We start from the raw sequence: 25,327 nt of genomic DNA on the forward strand, positions 1-25,327 counted from the left end.
GCTTTTTCATAGGGGTTTGTGCAAGTGTTTTTAAGCATGATGATATGATATTTATAATAAATATTTAAATCAATAAATTTCTTATAAATAATATTTTGTAATTGATACTTAAAATAAATTTTTTATAAGAATGCTTCTTAAAAAAAATTTCTTTTAAGAAAAATTCCCATAAGAAAATTTCTTATAAGAAAAATGCCCAATGTGATAAGAAATTTTCTTATAAGAAAAATTCTTAAAATAAATATGCCCAATTTCTTACAATAATTTTCCAATATAATGTTTGACATCATACAGCTAGAGCATACCAAATGGTCTCACCACTAAGCTCTGTACCACGCTCGACTTGTACACAACTGGGAAGTCACATACAGCTAAATTTTCGATCATAGTCCCGTACAAGAGAGAGGCCACCTATCAGCAAATATGAGAGCCATTGTAAGCAACATAGCAAATGATAATCAACTCGTAAGCACAAGTGAATCCATAACAACAACAACAGACTTGACTCAAGGCTCCATTGTCAACAGCAAGGGAGTAGATTAACCACGGGCTACATTAAAACTATCCATTTTATTTATCTGGCCACCATTGCTAGTAAAGTGCGATATGTTTCACACACAGTACACCGATGGAGAAAACAGAAAAGCTCACTGTTATGGCAATCCTCATAACCATTTTATTAAACAAAAAGAGCAAAAATTAAACTCACTGATGATAGGCTACTTGTTTGACACAAAGCCTTATCTGCCAACAATGTGATACTCTAACTAAGCCTTTGGCCCCATTCAACACTTTCATCAGTCAAGCTTTGTGCAAATCCTAACATAAAATGTCACTGATAACACTAATATTTTAAAGTGATAAAAGAGAATCCACACTAAGTTTTTTAATAAAAAAAATTATAATCCCTAGAACGTCATAGGCTTCCCACCAAAATATTTGGGTACAAGGTCTAAGATAAGAGTTATAAACCACAATATAGCCATGAGAATCGGGGAATAAACTGTTGACTCCAAATATGTAAATGGCCCTAATCAATCAGTGAATGACACTCCACCTTGAATATCACATAAGAAAAATAAATTAGGAAGGCATAATTAATAAACCTCCAGCACTTGGCATTAGACTATCACCACCAGCACATGCCCCAATATGGAAAAATATCATCTCCAGGGCCACAAGGGATGGTGCAATTAGTATGACCTTACTGGAAGCACAAACAAGGTACATGAGGACCTTTTCCATAGCACCACACTAGCAGCTGTAAAATAATTGCAAGATGTTAAAAACCATAAATCTAAAATTATTCATCATATCGCTATCAAATCAAATATTCTGCTTCTCAGCCTGAAGCAAACAACAAACTTAAAGACTCAGGCAGAAGTACTTATTCACTTCTTTATTAAAAAATATTTTACAAAAGACCATAGTGTATCCATTTCTTATCAGCATCTGACGTGACATCTCACACACTTGTCTAATAACGATATAGCAATGCTTACCATTGTGTACAAAGACTTCTGTAAACACTTGAGCTTGTGCATCTCTTTAGACTGATAGCCATGGGATTCATATATCCCTGAGATATCAACTCAATAGTAAGTTCATCCAATATTTTCAGAGAAATAAACCTCTTTTACTCTCCATTTCTACCACCCGAATCAGCCATTTCTGCACTTTCATCATCCTCTTCCATCCTTCCAAAATCTGAAACAAAAATGCAGTGGAATTACTACGGTCATTACTTATAAGACACTCATTTTCAAGAGCCCCACACAGAGTCCCCGATGTATTAGTTATCATATGTCAGAAGTGTTGTGTTGGCAGTTGTTTTTCTTTATATGCTAGCAGTGCCAGGAATTTATTTTTGATTCTTGTTAGTTTCTTCTAACGCTTTTTTTCCTCCACTAAAATGGTGGTCATCAGTTGACATTGTGTGATGTAACACGGTGAAGTCCAAAATATATTTCGTTGATCACGCATTCCCTCACCCTTTTCATGCTACTGCTTACCTGAACCTAACAGGTTATGGGCCCTGCTAGCACGAGAAATTGTGGAATATAAGTGAACTCTCAATAAAGACGGTGTAGTACCTATTGACGGAGCATTCTAGGTACTGTGACCATCATGACTGAGCACGTCGTAGTTGACGCTCAGTTTGTTGTGAGACTCAGTCATTTTTGTCAGTGGTGAGTTCTTGCCGAGGCGGATCTTATTGAGAGAAATTGTTGGTCGGCGATTGATCCTGGATACGAGAGCATTGAAACGCTGAATGAAGAGCAAGCCATTATACATTCGAAATGACACTTCTTAAATACCTAAACGCCGTTATGATGATAAAAAATTTATCTCATGCCTACATTTGTTGCAATTAAAATTAGTGAAATACTTGTCACCGCATGATCAAAATGAAGACTACAAAATATTCTGCCATGTCGAAGCACTGGCCCCCCGGGTGAGATCAAAAGATACTCACCACTACACCAGCCGACCCATCTATGTATTGCGTACTGCGTTATTATGGGATTATATAACGCTTGTTAAAAATACTGCACGAAAATTAATTAAATACAGCCAAACTAAGGCCCATTCACTGGAACCATTATCAGTTCAGAGATGTGTTCGCCATTCTGAATGCCATAAAAAATACAGCATTGAAAAAGGTGGGGCAAGGTACGTGGTCTCCCCTGGTTAGATCGAGCGAAAGACATTTGGGTCACATTAGTGGAGATTCATACAACCTTCTCTACCATTCACTTGTGCATACTGTTGAAGGAGTTACGTTTATTTACAAAACCAGACCACAATAGCATGCAAGAGTACGTAGCCAAGATGCAGAATCTGTCAAGAAAGTTAGCAGATGGTGGACTTAGATTGACATATAATCAACTGGCAATGCTTATGGTTGCCGGTCTCCCTTTATCAAAGCACGAATCATTCGTCAGAACTGTGGAGTACACACCTAACCTCTCCACGAAATCAATTAAGAGCAAACTATATCTCGAAGAAGCCCGAATAAACAGAGAAAGAGATACTAGTGAAGATATGCAGCAGCCTTAGCTGTGTTCCAGAGAAAGCAGACGTTGAAACTCTGCCAGAAATAATTATCATGGCAGAAGCCAGCTGAGCAGAAAACCAACCCAACAGTATGTGCGACTGTCTTGTGAATAATTGTGCTTGGTCAATTCTTGCAATTGTCTTTGCAAAAAATATTACCAATAATCCACAAATGTCGACATGGACATTTTGTCAGAAAATTTAAAGGCGAGCCTAACATTCTGTTACCTCAATCATTTGCTCAATTTTTCTGATGAAACATGCGTAGACGCCCAAATTTTCCTTATTGAAAACTATAAAGTTTGGGTAGCTCGATACTCCGCCTTCACTCAGCTCAGGGGATCTTTGAGAAATTTTCCATAGAAATTGGGGAGGAATATGCTATGGCACTATGCAGCTAATGGTTATGGGCAATGAATCAGGGCTGGATAATGTGGAAAAGGTGTTCAAAATTTACTCCAGTCAACTGCCCTAATGCTTATGCCAGATAGAGGAGTTGAATTTCAACAAAAAAACAAGCAAGTAAGAATTCAATAATCATGAAACAACCTCTGGACCTTGTGCTAGGTTTTGCAAAGTTTGCAGAGCAGAAAAATGTCCACAGAGACTGTAGCATCAAATCATCTGTCACTGAGACTTGATCCGAAGAATCTTTGGTTCGTTGCATGTTACTTTTCCCACTACACCACCGGAAAAATTTCTCCCTTAGGCAGTTTCAATTCCCAATAGATCGGCTGTGTTTACAGATGTCCCAACAGGTGTAAACTTCATTTTAGGTGAGATGCGGGCCAAGCATACTCTGGAGAACATGGGTAAAAATTTGTAGTCTTTTATGACTCGTTATAATGCAATGAATACGATTAATTTCTCCGGTAAAAAGGGAATACAGTTTTTAAAATTCCTGGTTGTATGAGAGCATTACAAGGACAAAATTTTGAAAGGTGGACATCTTCAAGTTGTTCCTTAGCCGGCCATTTTCAGACACCAACAGGCTTTACATTAATTTTTTCCACCACTGTACAATGCTGATATTTGCTATCACAAGATTCAAACTAAACGTTTTTCTCTCTATAACGGGCTTTTACTGTACAAAAGAATAGGTAAGCTAAAAACAACAAACTGTTACAGCTACGTATTCAAATTATCTATCCTCACTGATGCCCTATTTTACGGGTTAAGGAGGAACCTGCGCTTCGAAATACTGCTTTCATTAGTTAAATAAACTCGATAACAACGAGTTAAAATCGCTAAATTAGTCATTCATAAAAATTAAAAGTAATGCTAAATCAATCAAAATAGCTGTACAATGCATGAATTTTACTTAAAATGGAATAATCTAGTGATATGAAGAATGGCTGTTATATTGACTCTTAGGTATCGGAAGAATTTAAGTACTTTCTCTGGAAATACAGTAAAGCTTTATAACTACATCATTTGTGATGAATAAAATGAACTTAACTAATGAGACCTTTTGCTCTGTTAATTTCAACCTAATTTGCAAAAATGGTTTATTTATGAGACTACGTAGATTTCCGCGGTGTTCAGGTTCCAATTTCTCCATATTTCCGGTGCAACCGCATCGGTTTGTTGGTGATGACAACAGTTTCGCTAGCACTGCTGCCAGCGTCTTCAGGTCGAAGATGATGCCGGTCCACGATTTTCGTCCTCCTTATATAGGGGGTCAGTCCCGCCAGTTGTGGCTGCCGCTCTCCTATTGGTCCGCCTAATGAGCCTCTCACTCCACCGCTGCTCCGAAGAACTATACAAGATTCACTTACAGTTGAGCAGATCATTGAATGCAACCGATTGGGACAAGATTGAGAAGATAACTTATTTCACATCTCAAAACGTGGAAATAACTGCCCGAAAGACGCAGATAAAGAAGTTCGACAAGTTGCACAACAGGCAACACCCTTCAGATCAACATCTACGGGATAGATCTGTGGTTAACCTGACCGAGAGAGTACTAGACGACGCTACCACCTCAGTGCTATCTAAAGGACATAACTTCGCCATAGCACCCAGGAATTTACCTATGGAGAGGATCATCACGGAGGTTGAATCTGCCATTAGGAAGCTCCCAAAAGATGACGCCGCTGAAATAAGAGAGGACGTCTCTCACATTCTCCGCACTGCTAGACCACCTAAGCAAAACTTATCCGCTGCAGAGAGGGAAGCTCTGTCAAAACTCAAGAGCGATGAGAGTCTCTTCATACTGAGAGCGGATAAAGGCAACGCAACCGTTCTCATGACCAGAAAGGACTACAACGAAAAAATCTCCCAACTTCTGGACGATCCTGCATATCAGCAGCTGAAATCGAACCCTACCACCAGGATAGAGCGACAAGTGAAGGAACTCATCAAGAGGTCATCCATCCCTCAGGAGACGCAGCGGAACCTCATACCACGTGCCGCAAAACCACCAAGATTATATGGTTTACCGAAGATCCACAAGGAAGGAGTTCCACTGCGACCTATAGTGAGTCAAATCGGTGCCCCCACTTACCTCTTATCAAAGTATCTCTCTCAATCATTGCAACAGTTTGTGGGAAAGACTGAGTCCCTTGTGAAGAATTCTGTCCATTTCATTGAAATCCTAAATAGCACCACCATTACTAAGAACGACCTCTTAGTCAGTTTTGACGTCGTTTCGCTGTTCACCCGTGTCCCCGTTAAAGACTCAGTAGATATTATCAAAGAACTCACAAAAGTTGGATTGCCTAAAGATTTCCCGTCATTAGTGCAATATTGTCTTGAGAATTCGTATTTTCTGTGGAACAATAATTACTACGAGCAGATAAAAGGCGCAGCAATGGGTTCGCCTTTGTCACCAGTGATAGCGAACCTGTATATGGAGCAATTTGAGAGAAAGGTACTGGCCTCTGCGAAGCACAAACCATCCCTTTGGATCCGATATGTGGATGATACCTTTATCATCTGGCCCCACGGCAAGGAAAATCTACAGGAATTCCTACTGCACCTGAATTCCCAACACAAGGATATACAATTCACCATGGAGTTAGAGAAAGACGGCCAGCTACCTTTTTTGGACGTCTTGGTAAAGAAAAGGAGTGACGGTCACCTCGGGCACTCTGTATATCGGAAAGCCACGCATACGGACCGGTATCTAGACTATGCCTCGCACCACCATCCTGTGCAAAAGGCATCCTTGATAAATACACTTTTTCACCGGGCCCACCGCGTTTCGGATGCTGAGTCGCTGGCAGAAGAAGAGAAACATCTAATTGCAGCATTGAAAAAGAATGGCTACCCGGATTCGGCCCTGAAAAGGACCATTAAAAGAAAACCACTTTCAAGTGAAAAAACGGAAGACGAAAGAGCTTGGGCCGTCATTCCCTACGTCGCAGGGACCACCGAAAGGATTGCCAGGGCCCTGAAAAAGCACGGCATCACCACCAGGTTTAACTGTACGACAAAAATTGGTGACTTGCTGCCCACAGCCAAAGACAGACTACAGCACGACCTTCATGAAGGTGTGTACAAGGTCCCTTGCTCATGTGGAAAAGCATACATCGGTGAGACTTGCCGATACTTTTTGTAAACATAAGTGCATTAACTTCTTGCTATGTTATAATTCAGTATTTTTTTGCTGATACAAAATATTTCTAGTTATAAATCAATTTTTATTATTAATGTAAGGCAGACCTACATAAATAAATAAAATTTTATGTGTAAAGTAATTGTTGTAGATAAAAATTATTGCTAATTTAATTATTTAATCAAGCCCTTGTTTGCTCACTTGCACTGCACGAGCGCATGAAACGGTAGCGGTTTTTTCTGAAATTCACTGCTCCACTACTCTAAATTTAATAGAGTCTCAGTCATAATATTATTTGGAGATGTTTTTATGTGTCTAAATAACATTATGTAAAATTTTTGCTTGTTTTCACTCAGTCCCTTTTTAGATATTGACCTGCGAAAATTGACGTTTAAAGGTTTTCAGCCATTTTTGATAACCCGTATTAAAAAAAGGAGTGCATTCTCAGAACTAAAACTTATGCTGCAAATAGTTATTTAAGTATTTAACACAGAAATAAAATTTGATTAGTGAGTCTCATTTCCTTCATAAAAATTTTAGGTCTTAAAAAGTTAATATTGACAAATTTTTCCCGAGTTTTTGCAGAAAGAGTTTGACTGACTCTCTTTCATGATAGAGAAATTAAAACAATGAATTCCGATAGCTCATTTCATGCTAAACTCACTGGTTTTTGAATTATTCTGATATCTTTTAAAATAGCTTCGAAATTTAACTTTATGCAAACCACGTTTATCATCAAAATTTGCCCGGCCGCCCTTTTAAAAATGGCTGCCAAAAAAAATATATAGCTTCTAAATTTTTTTCAAATAGTGTTTTGTGACTGTCTACCCATAGGGAACTAATGATTAAAAAATTAAGAAAATTAAAAATGTTGAGCAACATTGCCTGGGTGATTTGAAATGGATTGACCCAACGTGTGACAAGTTTCTGTATTCCTGCTGCATAGTCCTCCGCCGCCAGCTCATTGAGATACAGGGTCACTCCTTCTTTAAGTTCTTCATCGCTGTCAAATCTTTTTCCCGCCAAAAAGTCTTAAAGCTTTGTAAAGAGATGAAAATCTGAAGGGGCCAAGTCCGGGCTATACGGTGGATGGTCGAAAGTTTCCTATTTGAATTGCTGCAAAAGTTTTCGTGTTATCCCAGCTGCATGAGGCCTGGCATTGTCATGAACGAGAATGACACCAGTAGACAATAGACCTCGCCGCCGATTTTGTATTGCCCGCCGTAATTTCTTTAATGTTTCACAATACGCATCGGCATTAATAGTGTCTCCACGGGCCATAAAATCAATAAGCAATACACCTCGTCGATCCCAGAAAATGGTTGCCATGAGTTTCCTGGTGGACAGAACTGTCTTGAATTTTTTTGGTTTGTTTGGTGAATGAGCCTGATGCCACTCCATTGACTGTCGTTTACTCTCAGGTGATGCATAACAAACCCATGTTTCGTCACCAGTAATTATGCGATTCAACAAAGAGTCTCCTTCATCAGAATAACGTCCCAAAAACGTCAGTGCTGCAGCCATACGCTTGGTTTTGTGCTCATCTGTAAGCATGTGAGGGACCCATCTTGCACAAATTTTTGCATAATGCAGATGGTCTTTAACAATTTCATGAACAATTGTTCGAGAAACATTGGGAAAATGTTCACAGATGTCATCAATTGTGACGCGCTGATCGCTCCTCACGAATTCGTCAACTGAGCTCACCAGTTGGTCTGTAATGACAGATGGTCTCCCCGAACGCTCATCGTCGTGTGTGTTCCCCCTCCCCATGTTGAAGTTGCGACACCACCGCCGAACAGACGACTCGTCCATTACATTGTCTCCATACACCTCCTTTAATTGGCGATGAATATCACATGGGCGAACGTTTCTTGCATTGAGGAATTTAATCACTGCCCTCACTTCACAACTGGCGGCGTTCTCAATTTTTTTAAACATTGTAAACAATCACAGAAACAACACAGGCAATGCTAGCGTCACGCAACTTGGCTCAGAGAAGGCAGACAAGCCACTGAAGCTATCTGACCTTGTCCAGCGGCTACTCGCGTCGTCAGCACTTCATGCGGCACGAACGGGTACTACTTTCCGGATGACCCTCGTAGTATAGCAATTGCTTCCATTCTATTTAGGGGATTCTAACGGAAATAATAAGCCCGGTGTATCACATTAATGCAGTAAATCTGAGAATTTTGCATCCGATTTTATTTTTTTATAAAGACTGCATAAAAAATTGAGCGAGAGTGAAAATCATGCACGGATAATCCGCAACCCGGATAAACCGCAGCCGGATAATCGGGAGTTTGTTGTACACCCATGTCTCGTATAGCGCAAAGTCGTTCCTCAGGGAAACATTGCAACGCAGTGTAGCCTAATCAAAAATCTTAAACGCTCTCGTGATAAAACGTGAACTTGCGCTAAGTACACACGAAATTTCTATCATTTTACGCATATTAATATTATTGCTTGCCTCAAATCTTCTTTTTTGTTTATATATTAATCGAAATCCATTGCTGTGCAATGGCCAAAAGTATTACTCGTCATTGGGTCCAGATAGCCGGCCTACCGAAGTAATTTATCTCGTCTCCTTAACAGAATGAGTTAATTTAGATCATTAATTAAGCGTGGGGCTAGTGGAAATGAGTTTTTTTAAGTAATACAAGTTGAGACGTAATTTTTGCCGTCATAGGTTATCGGGCGATTGACTTCCAGGTAGAGAGTCTACGCTGAAGCCTTCAAGGTCATCGGTATTCACGGGGGAGAAATGGAGCGGTGGCCGAGTTGCGCATGAATAGCATCAACATATAAGAGGGTCCGCTGTAGAGTCTCAAACACAATAGCTTCGTTCCCTCCCCGCAGTCGTAGGCCCTCTGAGTCTCAAGAATACAGTTCAGCAGTAGAAGGTGATGTCGATAGAGCCATGCAGAGTAAAAACCAAGATAAAATGGCAAAAAATAGGAATTCGGGAAGAAAAATCAAGAATTTATCAAGAAAAACCATAAACCCAGAAGAGAAATTGATATAGGTCAATTGCTTTGAAAATGGAGAACGTCAAAGCGATATTGTGCGGAAGTTTAAACGCACGATGCCTTATTCTGAATAAAGACGAACTTGAAACATCTGTGACCTCAGCCGCACCACCTTCAACCAAGCGGTCTACACATACGGAAAGTTCATAGTGAATCAGTGCAAAAAGACGAGAGTGGCAATCGCTCCGAGACATTTAGTGAAAGCTCCGGTTGGTTCCAGAATTTAAACGGCAAGCAGGTATTTTCAGTGCGGCGATATCAGGTGAATCTGCAAGTGTTGATAGCGCAGTCACCACAACATTTTCTGATGAACTCCAAGCTGTGATTGAAAGTGGCTCCTTTCCCCCTTAACTAGTTTTTAGTGTTGACGAGACGATATTCTATTGGAAAAGAATGCTTTCTCGTTCATTCATTTTCAGGGAAGGAAAACCTGGGTCAGGTTTCAAGGCATTTAAAGACTGTTTCACGTAGCTGCTAATGACTCGGAGGACTTCAAATTAAAATGATTTATCATTCTTTAACTCCGCTAGCTATGAAATGGCATTCAAAGTAGCATTTGCCTGTCATTTCGATGAGCGACAAAAGGGCCTGGGTGACACAATAGATGTTTTTAGACTGGTTTGAAAAATCGTCAACTGCCGGCAATGCATTACGAACCCCTGAGATAGCAGATGTTAGCCCACCCGCACGACAGGAGGGAATTTCAAAAGCACGTAAGAATTTTTTTTAACGTGAATAAAAGTCTTCAAATGCGTGCATACTATCTTTAAAGATGTTTTAAACTATAAACATTTATATAATTAATGTTTTCTAAGGCTATTTATGGGAATATATATGTTTTAGAGGAAATTGAATACCCAAGACCTATGCTACCAGGAACGCATCCCTATCTTCTCAATGTTAAAACGCTCTCGTATAACGCAAATTCGTATAGCGCAAAGACCCCAAGGAACGCATCCCTTGCGCTATACGAGACATGGGTGTATTCCTAATGAAACATTGGGTGCAATTCCGATTGGAAAGTGTCCATGGCCCCAAACAGTTTTCAACTACATATTTATTTCACTGGACCTTAAGAATTCAATGAGGATGATTTTTTGAGTACATAGCCACCTATACCTTAATTTTACTGAATAAAATTGTAAAAATGCATTGAGACCACTGAAAATGCTTAAAAATTTTGCCTCGCCTGAAAAACCTTTAATCAGGATTTTACAGTATTTGAAAGTATCAACTGTAAATTAAAAATTTGTAAGGAAGTCGCTCGCCGTCTTGTGCCAGCTCGGTTCCGCTCTCGGTGTAATGGAAGAATCGCAGAGTCACGTTCGAGTGATGGGTCCAGTATCTGAAACTCATAACACGTTGCAACCTCTCGCGTGGGAATTGGTCTCCGCGTATTCCTCCAACACTTTATGCCGTAACACGTTGCAGTATCTTGGCGTGGGAAGGCGTATGATGTGCAAAATCATGCGGCCTCTTTCCGGCCAATAGGAGGACGCTGAGAGGGTCACGAGACGGACGCGACACGGGGGGAAGCCTCTTGGAGGGAATAGACTGGGGAGTCTTACGCTGTATCTCGGAGGGAGAGTTTGTATCTGTGCTAGTGACAATTAAACGTGTGGAACCAGACTTGTCATATCATTCTGTCTTCTACGGACCTGGCCCTTCCTATAAGCTTAGTGCTTACAAATTATCATTTAGAGAAACATACTTACTTCCTCAAAGCATGGTGGAGAGTCATTATTTCTTGATGTAATAATCAAATTTGTTAATCTGCCAAAATATTCACAAAAGCATGGACATAATGAAGTTACCTTCTCCTTTCTGTGCATTTTCTATGGCTCTCCTTTGGCCTCCTCGCCCAGGCACAAGACCAGCCTTGAGCAAACGATTGAGTCTCTCAACTTCCTCCAGTGAGCTGGCTCTGGCAATTGCTTCACGGATCTTCCTCACATCCTCCTGGGCTGGTCCTTCACAAAATAACCATCATCGTCAAAGCAACATTCAGATTGTTAAATTATCAACTTATATTGCACATCTGCAATTACATAGTTCTCTTTCAGTTAGTGAAGAAGGGTTAGGCAAAACTTAAAGTGACCAAGGCATCGTTAGGCACAGTTAAGTTGCCCCAAGCACATGAAAAATAAATGAATTTAATGGACAAGGAAAAATTATTCTTCAGGAAGAGAGGTTGAGAATTATTCACTCATCAGAGCAAATTGCGTAAAGAAGTAAAATCATAAATAAAATAAATGAACACAAATGACAAAATGACTTTGTTTCCTTCCACGGATTTATTTCTTTGGTACAACCTCAACAGGTCACTTTCAAGTACAAATTTTTTTAGCATGTCACGTAAATTTTTGTACTTGAAAATGATCTCTTGATGGTGAAACATGTTGTACCAAAACAATTATTCCGCGGAAGAAAACAAAGTCATATTGTCATCTGTGAACTTCAACTTCCACAAAGTTGCACCAGAACTCACTAAACGTAAAAAATGAACACAATCTATTTAAATTTTGAACTTTACCCACTCAAAACTTTTTTCTTGAGCAATGCAAACAAAGATACGCAGCCCAAGAATTAAGAAAATTGGGAAAACAACATTAAATTAAGTACCAGATGGCTTAGGAGTATCCGATAGTCCTGCTCCAGGAACAAAAGTTTTGGCCTTCTTGGCCATTTCCCGCTGCATTTCCTTTCCTCTTTTGCTTTTAAAAAGTGTGTTTGCTTCTTCTCTTTCCTGAATTAAAGAAATAGTATTATAAGAATGAGCACTCATCAGATAACTGAAAAGAAACAAACTCACTAAGCTTATCAGTATGTATATACCAATACTAACCTGCATGTTTTCCCACACTACCTAATACATTATAGGGTGTCCATAGTATAACAAAAAGTTTCACCCAAATTGTCCTACTTCGATCATCCCAATCATAGTTAGATATTTCTTAGGTAAAGGTGAAATCACAGGCCACATAATACCTACATATTTAAAAAGGATTTATTTTCAAGGCATCACAAGCCTACCATACACGTTTAGTTTGGCCTCAAGGCCTGGACTGTTCAGTCCCAGACTGAAGGCACAACTGACTGTGTGTGGCGATTCCTTGAGGTGGATCATCGGCCGGCCAAGCGACCTTGAGGCTGGACCTCATTGTATCCAGCCGACAATCCGCCTCAAGGCATCGCCACACACTGTCGGTTCTGCCTTCAGTCCGGGACTGAACAGTCCAGGCCTTGAGGCTAAACTGAACGTGTATGGTAGGCCTGAGGCTACAGCCAAACTGTGCAGTTCCGGAGGAACGTGTATGGTAGGCCTCAATGTGGCTGACGAATAGGCAAAAGTATAAAACAATCCATTTGATAAATCCATTTCTTGTTAGATGACAATATAATCTTTAAAAACTTATTTCATCATCTTGAATACCTCACAGTATACTGAGTAGCAGCAGTTGCCGAATAGCAACTACTGTTACATTTGTAATAATTAATCATTCGGATCCAAACAAATGGTTACTAATTCTGAAAAATATTGGTTACTTCTATGCTCCAGAGACTTGTTCACCAAATAGGTGGTCTTTCAGGGATTTCATACACAGTGCACCCCAAAGCAGGTAGGCCTATCTGAGGTACATATACATAGGTATCACCATATACAACCAATCTAACCAATAGGTAGAGCTCTGTGAAATTCACGAGATGCGATATTGTGAAATAACACGAAATAATGCAAAATAAAAATGAAGTTTCACATTTTTTGCGATTTTGGGTGAATTAGCGAAAAAATCACATCTAATGAGTCATAATCTATTATAGCCTAAGACTTCATTGTTTAATGCTGCTGACGTTTATTTGCTCCATCTCATTACGATTCCAAGGTCATTCGGCTTGTTTAGTTTCGTGTATAACACATCCACGTTATATCACACACTGTAATGATTTCTCAGCCAGAATTTTCCGTTAAATTTATCACAGCCTCTCTCTTTGATTACCACGGATCACTCCTGAAATATTTAGAATATAAATGGGAAATAAATTTTCAAGTTTCTTTGAATCCGATTATTTTTAGTTATATGTGCTTCTTTCACTGCCTTTCCTGAACGATTGGCAACAGCTGTAATCAAAACTAAGCGATTTTGTTGTATCTAGCTGCTGTCCTACCTTCCCTCAACACCTGGGTGAGGGGTATTGAAAGGGAATCCACGACATGAAAAATTTCGGCCAATTTGTAAGTTATATAGTACTATGGTTATACCGTGGCTACCCAGCACTCAGTTTGAAAACACCATCGTGAACACCAGGTGGTTCCGGCTTAAAATATCAAATGAAAGAAAGGAATTTCAAAATGCCAAAAGCTAGTGATACTGCTCATACCCGGGCAAGGGAATTCAGCTCAGAAGGATTTTATGTGAAAGACAGAGCAAAGTTTGCGATAAAAGATTTGAATTTGAAAGATGTGACATGTTGTTAAAGCACATCAGTAGCGATACACATAAACATGCGAAACAAAGGGGACCCACAAACGATAGCTACATATCATTTGAACACACAGTCACTCAGTCAAAGAAAGCGAAGGAGGAGCTTGTTGCTGCTACTACTGAAGCATTTTTAAAGGCTTTATTTAGTGTAGAGAAACTTTACAATCCAAAAATTCTGGAATGGCTCTCAAAGTACACACACATAAGGTAGTGGGGATTTGCCATTTGCCGATCATATTCGCCAAGACTACATACTTGAACCATTTCCTTCATTTGGTTTTATCAGAAATTTTGTACAATCGAAATTGTGTTAAATGTCATGTAAAATGCTTAATAAAAGTATAAGTATTCATGAAACGTGTACCATTAAATAATAAAATGCCTATAAACATGGAAAAATTGTAGCAATATAATAACACCGCCAAGATTTTCTATAACACTGAAATCACATGGTTTTAAAACGAATTTTAGCAAAAAATAAAACCACTTTCACAGACCTCTACCAATAGGTAAAACGACTAATCCAATTGTTCAGTAACTCGTTCTTGCCATTTATTATACTCGTGCTCCTATACAGGTATATTCACCTATGGAAAGTAGTGAGTACCTAAAGAAGTAACAGGTATTGATTACCAAGAAGGAACTCATTTGTCATCACCATTGAAAATACTATTCCCGTTTGCAGATTCTCTGATATGGAAAAATTTGTACCTAAAGGCCTGGTTACATGATGCATTAACCTGAACAAGTTAATGTCTAAATGAAAGAATATATGAATGAGCAAGAAAATGCAGCTAAAAAAAAAAATATATATATATATATATGATACTTACTTTCATTTTGATTTTACGAAAATCAAGTAACCTCAAATTTGGCAACTTGAAAGCAACATATAAGCGATAATGTGGCTGTGTAGTGACAGGATTATGCAGCAAGCTGAGGGTTGTCAGTTTCTTGAGAGTTGCAAGTGGATCTATGTCAGCCAGTTCTTGAATGGAGTTTCCAGTGAGAATCAATGACTCGAGATTAGGCAAGGTTGTCTCCAAGGACTCTGCTATCCTTCTGCAAACATAAAATGGAATTTACCATTTCAGAGGACTATATTATGGACTATGAATCAACTTACAATCTAATAGCAATACTAATTTAGCAATTTAAAGAGTAAAACTTCTATTATATTATATGTATTGATGTTTAACACAATAATTTAGATGATATATTTGGTCATCTATTTCATTTCAAGCAATAACTCACAAATGTATTAGCGAAGAATTTTTTACTACCAAAGCAATCATTTACCAAGGCTTATATTTTTTTTTACAATTACATAATTAACGAGATTTCCCTCACAGTGTGCACAAATGAATAAGAAAGAGGACTGTGAGAGTCTCAACTATTGAGATTTGAGGAAGATAAAAGTACTGCTTGACTCTATCTCGATTTGCAGATTAATATTTTAAAAAAGTATCATGAGATCTCCATCGTACTGAATTTAATTTTTCTAAGCCATGGTATAATGAAACACAGTAAAGTAATATGAAATTCCTCACATATCTGTGACAATTTCAAGTGATTTTTGTGTTGAGTGAGTGTTTGTGTTTCAACTGAAGAAACCTTGGCTAGGTACCTTCAGCCCTCGTAAATGTTTTCTCTGAGCTGAGCGAGTGCTTGGAAAGGGCTTCCGGTAGAGAGGCTGGGGTTGGTCACTATTGCCAACTCTCCTGTTCCCGCAAACCAACGCAATATTTGTTTTGTACCTGTAATGCAATCCCTACATTACGGCCATAAGAGACTATTAAATTACGTTTATCCTGGGTGATTTTTTTGGGTCTTTTTCCTACTTTTATGGCATATTTTCTCATTCATTTCTCTAGGTCAATTACCAATCCTCTATTCATTCCAATTTTATTTCATTTTCTGAGTCATTCATACGTCTTGGGGTTAGTTGCAGATTTTCTTCCTTTTCATAAAAAATAACGTATTAATCACATATGCAACACTGCATTACGTAATGTACAGTATTGGGCTGTATTTTTTTACTCGTGTATTTGTTTCCTGTATACGAAATTGCGGAAATGAATAGATAAACTCAGAGCATTTTAAGCAATTCGGCATTTAACCATTATTTATCCCCTTGAATTAGTATTTATATCTTATTTTTTAATTTATTCATATATTATGTGCAACCACAAAAATTATGATCAGACTTAGTTTTTGACAATAACGTGTATGCCCATCTCAAAACTCACTATTTTATCCCAAAATGTTTCCAGTGCGGTCCATAAGTTCATATTTTATACTATACTAGCTGACCCGGCCTACTTCGTACCGCCTAACATTCAATGAACTTATAGTTTAGTTGCACCACTTATAAATAAAGAGCGGCTGTATTGTTTTAATCATATTTGATTTATTATAAATTAAATGAGAAAATATTGATGAAATAAAAATTATACGCATTCAGTTGTTGGCTATTTGTGTTATTAACCCTAAAAAAATGTTTTTAGGTCTAAGTCCGTAGCGTAAACTTGGCTCGTTCACGGGGAGGTTAACGCAACGCTAGACCGACGCTTGACTGATGCTCAAAATAGTGTAAGAAAAGTCCCTATGAAGCAGCATTCGTATCAAATGACTTTAGGCGCGCCAGTTATAGTATATCTGTTTGGAAAAAATGCACTGCATAAACGTGCTGCATGCGTAAACGCACCACGGTGTGCCCTACACATTCAGGTTTAATGTCTTACATCAAGAGCCTTCTGATAAACAACAGTTTTTGTTTTGTTGTCAGGCGTAAGATAAAGCCAATGAAGCTAAATAAAAATAGCGAAGCAAAGCTGAGACGAATCCAAAGAGCCAAATGTCACTAAAATCGGTGCAGCCGTTCTCGAGTTATAAGTGTTCTAACTAACACGATTTTCGACTTTCTTTTATATATGTATATATAGATTAATAATTTTTTTACATCATTAATGCTAATTACGTTTTTTTATATATATTTTGGTTTTTTTTCCTAATTTTACGGCATATTTTCTCAGTTGTCGCTCCACATCAATTACTTGTCCTCTGTTCATTATGGTGCTTTCATTTTGTAGCATTAATACGTTCTAGTGTTAGGTACAGATACAGTCTTACTTTTCATAAAAACTAACATATTAATCACATATGCAACACTCCATTACACAAATTGTAATATTTTGATGGATAATTTTTAAGGCTCAAGGTTGGAGTCCCTCCCTACCAGCGGCACTCCAAGGGATTATTTCAACTTGCAAGTGAAATTTTCTTTTAAATAATCCTCTCATAGACGGAGAAAAATACAGAAAGCATTTTCCTCCAAAATCCTTCACCAAGGGCTTTCACTTAGGGCATAATGGGTTGGAAGCCATTGGGCAGGGAAGAAATGGAAACTTGGCTGGGCCTTCTTCTCCACATGGGCGCAATTAGGGTTAACGCGATTTCTAATGATTGGAGGAGGTCAGAGTTAGTGCGCGTACCGATATTCGGGGAGAAAATGTGCCGTGATAGGTTTTCAGGAATGATGCAGGCTCTTCATTACTCCGCAAACCCTCGAGAAAATAAACCATTACCTGGTGATAGGCTGTATAAAATTAGACTCCTGCTCGACTGTTTCCAGCAATCCATGAAAGACATTGTTTCTCCAGGTAGGGAATTGTGCGTTGACAAGTCAACGGTGCTTTGGAGGGGTTGGCTGGTATTTAGCCAATATATATAGGGCAAGAGGCCTACGTATGGCACTAAAATTTTCATGCTTTGTGAGCCCTTAGGCCTTGTGTTGAGGCTCTTCGTGTATGCTGGAACTAGTGATATTGAAGTCAGCGGTTGGAGCCACACTGAAAATGTTGTCCATAAATAGATGCGTGATTTCAAGGAAATGGGACACAGTTTACAAATGGACAATTTTCATAATAGCGTGAAGCTGACCCAAGACCTACTTGAAGAACGAATATTTTGCTCTGGCACTCTATGGGTAGGTAGAAAAAATAGCCTGCTTGATGTCAGCAGCGCAAAATTGAAGAAAGGGGAGATCATTGTCCGCTACACCAATGACGTGATTTGTATTTTCAAGTGGAAAGTCAGTGGGGACGTCACAATGTTCTCCTCTGAATTTGGATGCAAATTATTGGATGTGCCTAGCACACAAGGGTCCAAGCAAAAGCCTGAGGCATTTGCCAAATACAACATGAACATAAGAGGAGTTAATCATTGTGACCAACTCTTTGTGAGCACAAATCCTTTAAGGGGTATGAGGAGCTGGCAATTAATCTAATTCAATGATGGTTGTAAATAGTTTTATATTATATTATAACAAATTTAGTGGGGCTAAGAAAAGCCTACATGAATTTAGCTTAGAGTTAATTGAATCCCTACTGAAAATAAGGTCGCAGCCGGCCCTTCCTAAGCCCATAGCTACCTCCCACTTCCCTGCTGGAGAGAGACAGAAGAAGCAGGAAAGTTGCAGAGAGTGCCATAGTGAAGGCATCCGTAAGACAGTGACTACGATTTGCCGAGAATGTGAAGGTCAACCAGGGCTCTGTCTAAGGCCTTGCTTTCAAATATATCATAAATATTTGTAAGAAATTTTATAGAAATGTTTCAATTTTGCAATAACTCTAAGGTAACATAGATTTGCTTTGATTAAAAAAAATGTTTATTCCATAAATTTATATTTTTCTTGCCGTTCATTGTGTGTTCTACTTCTGTGACTTGAAAAAATTAAATCTATGGCCTTTGAAACAATAAATTAAACGTAAAGACCAATTACAAGATATTTTCATCATTAACCTAAGGCATCAATGGTAGAAGAAGTATTGTAAACGGAAATATGAAAAGTTTACTACTTCATAAAAATTTACCTCATGGCTTCTTTATTATTTCCATTAATAAGGATGGCTTATCCATGAATTAGCAAATCAATATATACACTAGTTTTTCCATAAGATTAAATGATTACAGGAAGTCATAAAGATCAGTTGATTATGCTACAACGAAATAAGTGATAGCCCATTAACCTTATTTGCTACACACAACCGACTTACCTACGACTTAAGTATGATTCAGCGAGAAAATAAATGTGAGCGTATAATCAAGGAATGAACTACAGTGGTTTGCAGTAAATAAATAAATAACATTACATAATGCACCACAGATTAAAAACACGTTGGGGGAGCATGGGTGGAAGAAGATTGAAAAAAATGCAAATAACAAATCACCTAGCTTCAATAAAGTTGTACACTATGTATTTCACGAGAGAATCTCTGCATAAGAGGTGATTTATGTTGAAATATTCAACAATCCCAGTATCCCATACTCACACGATCCTGTTATTGTTGAGTAAAAGGCATTTCAGCCTTTTCAGTAGAGGAAAACCATCCAATTTCCTTATGTCGTTATCGGAAAAGTCTATAGTATCAAACTGATCCTAAAAATCAACAATCATGAAACAAATTATGGAGTAAGATACGAGACGTGAATTCAGGATAATCGAGAAGCCAAAATACAAACCAAAGTTGCACCAAGGTTTTCGATTACTGGAATTTTGTATCCTGAAGAAAGAAAGAAAAATTGATAACCAAGATAAAGGAAGCCGATCGACAAGGAAAATTGACAATTGAAACACATTACAACAAATATACCTCTCAAATCCAATTCCCGGTCTTTGACGGGATTGATGTACTGCAATGACTGCTGTATCAATTCCGGAGTAAGTTTCACCATTTTATGATAACTACTTCCTCATATACCGGATAATTACTCCAGTCACGATTACAGAAAAGGCTCAACCTTATAATATAAACCACAAACCCACAAATGCAGAGAAAAGAGACAGGAGCTTCGCTTATTGTAACCACCCGTGTCTTAGATAAACAAAAGACTATTTACTGATTATCGCGCGAACCGCGCGTACGTAGAAAACACGAACATAGATAGGAAGACAGGTTGCCACAAATCCGTAACGCTTGCTGTCGCCCTGCGCACATTATAATTAGATTACAAAAGTCGCCACTCGTGACGCTAGTGGTACGTTGATATCCCGTTTTCACTGTGACATATTGGGCAGGAATAAGGGACTAAACCAATTAATAATTAAAAAAACACACGTGACATAAATGTGAGAAGATTAACAAATAATTTGAAACACTTCGAGGCTTTTTGCCATCGATAACACCGTAATTTCACAACTAACTCTCATGTGGAAAGGAAGTATTCAATCTGCTCGTCCGCCTTGCAAGTCAAACATGTCACTGCGTTGGTGTGCGGGAAGGAAGAGAAATTCACCGCAGGGACCAAACACCAGCCTCTCAACCGGAAAGCCCAAAACACACACATTCACTCACAACAAACGTACACAACAAGATCCTTTGTGGGGGCTGTAGGGACCTCCACTAAAGGATTCTCGTTCCACAAAAAACCGGAAATCTTCACAGGATTTCAATTAATCATTTAATAAAATATGGTAACAGAGAGAGGAGAAAAAACAATTACCATTTGCAACTTTAGTGTATTTAAAAACTCTTACCATCCCTATGAAAAAAGTGTTTAAACCTATATAAAATTTGTATACATTCTTATACAATGCCATAACAATTTATAAGAATGTACACAAATTTTATACAGGTTCTTCATGAGAGAGCCTTTGGTCAAAGAGGGTAAAAATTTAGCCATATCATAATCCTACACACTGGTCCTTTTGGTGTGACTTGGAAACGGCTTGAGGCATTTGGTCTCACTTGGTGGGCTTGAAAGACAGCTATGGTGATCACTGGGAAGAAAAATGCTTTTCTTTGCTCTCATCACTTCTGATGCATCTTTTTCTTATACGAACTCACACTTCACCTGTCATGAGTCACTATGGTGTTATTGCATAGTGACTCTAAGTGGTAGTCACCTCACCTTCACCACTTGATCCAGAAAATTAAGGCCAAACTGACTGTGTTGCACAATTATAAGAAGTTATTTATAGAGATAAGGCATGAGGAAGTGAAAATGTCATCTCTGGCTGTCTTTCTAGCGCATTAGGAACTATGGTTATTATTCCAAGCTAATGTAAGATAGAGCTATTCCCCACAAGCTTCATGTACGAGAAAGGGACTAATTTTTTATACCAACTGGCAAGGACAGGAATCATTAAGTTACCAGTCTAGGGAAAAGGATGCTTTGGAAAATAACACTAAAAATATCCCAACTTCATGATATAAAGCCAGTATCACACTATCATTTTTTCCATCCCTTTCAGTGATTGCTCCAATGATGGTGGAAAAATGATTGTTTCACAGGACCATTTCGGTGATTGCTTCAGAGATACGGATCCCATCCTTTTTTCCATCACTTGGCATGTTCTTTTTTTCTGCTGCTAAAACCATTGCAGACCAGTGGCATAGCTAGGGGGGGGGGGGGGGGGCAGTGGGCTAGACCAGTGGCATACCTATGAACCCCCACCCAAAATATAAAAACACAATCATTTTCCTTCATAAAAGAAAACAAAATATTGAGAAATCATGAATTTAAAAAATGTTTCTTTAACATATGAAGTTTTTTCGATTATGAAAAGTGTTAAAAATTAGTTTAAAACCCATTACTTAGCGCCCTGTTTTTCAAAAATTTCCCCCCCTGGATTTGGATACCCCCCAAACGAAATTCCTGGCTACGCCACTGTTGCACCCCAGACGGCACAGAATCCTCCGTATCTAATTCGTATGCAGATAGTATCCATTGACTACCGCTCCGGCGCTTTTTGTCAATGGATACTATCTGCATACGAATTAGATACGGAGGATTCTGTGCCGTCTGGGACACACTGTCTTTCAGCCAGTCACAACACGCGGATGCTTACAGAAATTGTAATGTCACTACATGTGGCATTACAGTTAATGGCAGAAGTATGTATGTCATGGGAAAATGGAATATGGAATGACTGTGAGTAAGAAAATGATGGGTCAAGTGATCAATTTTTGGTCCCAGTAAAGCTGTCGCTGGAGTTATCACTCTGCGAGATGGAAATAATGATCATGTGATTCTGTATTTAAGAAGGAGAGGAGCACCATACATCATGCACTTGAATGTAGTAAAAATATGTGATGCTTTTTCTTACAAGAAAAACACAAAGTCAACACATGACATATATAATAGAGGGCTAAACTTGTTCAACATGCTAGCAATGCTATCATATTTTAATTATATTTCTACTCTAAATAATATGTTTAAACAATGAGTATGGAAAGTGACAGTATGTGAGCATGATAAATTTAAATGGTTTGAAGCCCAACACATACGATGAAACTGAAAGGGTATACCTAAATTGACAATAGTTAACCTGGATCCACCCAAAATATTTTTTTTTTAGATTAATAATTGATATTGTAGGGGAATGCTAAGGGTCTCATTTTTACTACATTCTGAAAATATTACATTGACCGGTGGTGTAGTTTCCGAGATACAGGCTGTGACATAAATGTCACATTGGGTGGATCTGTTGTCTTTTGTTGCAAGGTAATATTTCCCCAGAAAAAGCATATGTTTTTGCATTTGAGCTGCATAGTTCATTTAAATGATAAAAAACATATTTCTTTGGAATGTATAACTATATACGTACACTATTTTCAAGCTTTTGTTTAAATTTAAAGTAAATTATTGAAAATTTAGCAATAACTTTCAGTGTTCCATTGCCCATGATTCATAATTTTTTTTAAATGCAAAGTGTGATGTTTTAAATGTACAAATTTTATGGATTTTTTCAATGTTATTTCACAAATTTGGGTTATATTTAAATTTATAATGTTTATATTGTAAACTTGTCAAATACACATCAAGAAAAATTATTTTAAATTTACGTAAAGTTTTCGTCACGAGTATTATGAAATTACAGAACCTTGAATTGTCACAATCAATGGATTTGTTGAAGGTACATTTAAATAATATTTTTACATGGCTAATAAGTAGAATAGTTGAAAATGCATTTCCCAATTTTGGAAAATACATAGAATAAATACATGTTTGAAAAATATTCTCACAACACATAAGAGTGTAATATAGTATAAAATTGAATGACATTTGAATCAATATGTTTCAAATAAACTGAAGATTGATTTAGAGTTGAATGCCGGCGTATACGTACCATTTTGAGTGATAAGTAGAAAAGCAATATTTGTCCATATTATATGTATCGCATGCAGTGCGGTTGACGGAAGCACAATATTCTCCAGGACGGCGACGCCATATCTTTTATTTAGTATAACATGGACTAAATAATCATTAGCATCGTAACATATTTCATTGTCTGCCTCTGTTAAAAATGAAGTAGTACAGCAGCTATACTTGGCTTCGCATCGATATATGGCCAGTTATGTTTGCACTATTACAAGGCTGAACTCTAATTGTGACATGCAAGGACCAGATTTTGCTTGTGAACAGATTGTCAACAGCTAAATTCAAAAGCCAAGAAAAAATATTCCACCACCACCACAAAAACGAATTGTCCTCCACCGAATGAATTGCATGCAAGAATGGATACCAAAATACGCAATCATACACCTGCCAAAAGAGAGTTTTCTCAGTGGGAAAAATCACCCTGAAACGTTCTTTCAATTTAGTGATCTACGGGCGTAGCTCCCACAATGTGTCTTTCATGTCGGGCATCATATTGTCTGCACAGTGAAGGTATTTACTTATCACAAGGAACCTATTCCTTTGCTTGGCTACGGCAGCATTGAGTTGTGAGCATCCCCAGAATCTTCCCATGCACATCGCTTGGATGGAACCCTGCTACAACCCCATAACAGTAAAACTCCCATGAAAATTTTCATCTCCTCTATACTGGGAGATGAAAAAACAATAAGCGTAGTATAATTATCTGATTCTGCCATAAGAAAAAAAGAATGTCATCCGTAAAAACCATTTCAAAAATTTCTACACATGATTTTTCCCTCAATTCAGGAAGGTCTGTTTCGGGAAATAACCTATATCTTACAAAAAGACCTTCCCATTGCCAATTGGCTGCTTATCTTGTTACTATTTTCTGCTGGAGAAGTGATGTAAGCTTCGTTGACTTCGAATCCCTTTCCTTACGTGTAACTGGTGGCGAAATTCTTCCGGACTTCTCTTGATATTCATTAGCATTATCAAGCCGTAAAATGAGCTCCACTCTTGCCCAAAGTTGCCTTCACGTTCAATTTTCCACAAGTCCACCAGCCTCGTCATCTGCAATGTCCTCATCAGTGATAACTGCTGTTTCTGGTAGCTCAAGGTATATAAATTATACTTCCTCAAAGTCTTCCTTTTCCGGTAGCTCTTTGGTTTCACGCAATATAATATCACTGATCTATCAATATCACTTATATTAAAAATTTTAATTAAAAAGTAATTACCGGAATAAAAGTTAATAAATGAAATTTATAGATTGATAAATAATAAATCGTTTGGTGAGAATACGAAGGGAAAAACATTAAAATTACAATAAATTCTAACTAGAGCATAAAATTTGCAACTTTGAAGATTTGCATAGGGGTCCGCCTAATGTGACATTTATGTCACAGTACCATTTATCAGAGAATATTACAGAAATGGAAAGCAATACTAAACATATTGATTTATTATTAATAATTTAGTATCATTATGTTGATGCATACAAAAAATTGTTGCTGTGGCGCAAATAATCAATGAAAAAATTAATTATTTACACAAAGCGAACGTCCATTTTAGTGTCTGGGGAGGGCACCTAAGTACCAGGAGTGCTTTAAGGATAGCTCTTCAATATCACTCGACAACTCGTACCCTGAATTGAAGCACTTAGCTTCCTCTTTCTAATAAAGTATGAAACACAACAATATACCTTGCCTGAGCGACACAAGAGCCATTACAGTGGAGCAATACAGGGTGTGACATTTTTGTTGCATTGGGCGGATCCAGATTAAGGGAATCAGTGAATAGGAGGCCACTATATCAATTGGTTAAGAGCACATGCTGTGTTATGGGACTTAACTCTGACCTGTGGGATACTGATTTCATCAATTCTTATTCATTATTTCTCACCTAATTCAAGCTCTCAATTGGTGAAAAATACTCAAACAAAAATATATCTGACCAGAAACACTTAAACATTTAATTTTTTACACTTCAAACCATAAGAATATTTATGATCACAGAAAATTGGTCATCAAAAAGTATCATCTCTAGTCAAGATG

At 38.0% G+C, this 25,327-nt stretch overlaps 1 protein-coding gene across 3 annotated transcripts; it reads right to left on the reverse strand.

Annotated features, from left to right (window-relative positions):
* Nucleotides 1-234: 234 nt before the first annotated feature.
* LOC124157057 (U2 small nuclear ribonucleoprotein A'-like) lies at nt 235-20,031 on the reverse strand. 3 transcript variants are annotated; one of them, XR_006864529.1, is made up of 8 exons: nt 19,784-20,031; nt 19,653-19,693; nt 19,463-19,569; nt 14,963-15,191; nt 12,268-12,391; nt 11,460-11,615; nt 1,503-1,707; nt 235-411 (listed from the first exon to the last, which is right to left on the reverse strand). XR_006864529.1 is itself a non-coding variant. In XM_046531533.1 (7 exons), the coding sequence occupies exons 1-7, from the start codon at nt 19,863-19,865 to the stop codon at nt 1,637-1,639; spliced, it is 810 nt and encodes a 269-aa protein (XP_046387489.1). In that variant the 5' UTR covers nt 19,866-20,031; the 3' UTR covers nt 1,385-1,636. The 3 variants fall into 3 exon arrangements, 1 of the variants encoding a protein (XP_046387489.1); XR_006864528.1 differs by lacking the exon at nt 235-411 and adding an exon at nt 552-1,261; XM_046531533.1 differs by lacking the exon at nt 235-411 and having other exon boundaries at nt 1,385-1,707.
* Nucleotides 20,032-25,327: the final 5,296 nt, after the last annotated feature.

Source organism: Ischnura elegans, chromosome 1 (genome assembly GCF_921293095.1).
Source record: "Ischnura elegans chromosome 1, ioIscEleg1.1, whole genome shotgun sequence".
In the NCBI taxonomy this organism is placed as follows: Eukaryota; Metazoa; Arthropoda; class Insecta; order Odonata; family Coenagrionidae; genus Ischnura; species Ischnura elegans.

Bases quoted from the DNA above. Each gene is read 5' to 3' on its own strand.
- LOC124157057 (XM_046531533.1), bottom strand. From the start codon at position 19,865: ATGGTGAAACTTACTCCGGAATTGATACAGCAGTCATTGCAGTACATC. The intron at 15,192-19,462 runs GTGAGTATGGGA...TTATGTTTGCAG, and splicing joins CTCAACAATAACAGGATCGT to AAGGATAGCAGAGTCCTTGG. The intron at 1,708-11,459 runs GTAACTTCATTA...TTTTTGTTTCAG, and splicing joins AAATGCACAGAAAGGAGAAG to ATTTTGGAAGGATGGAAGAG.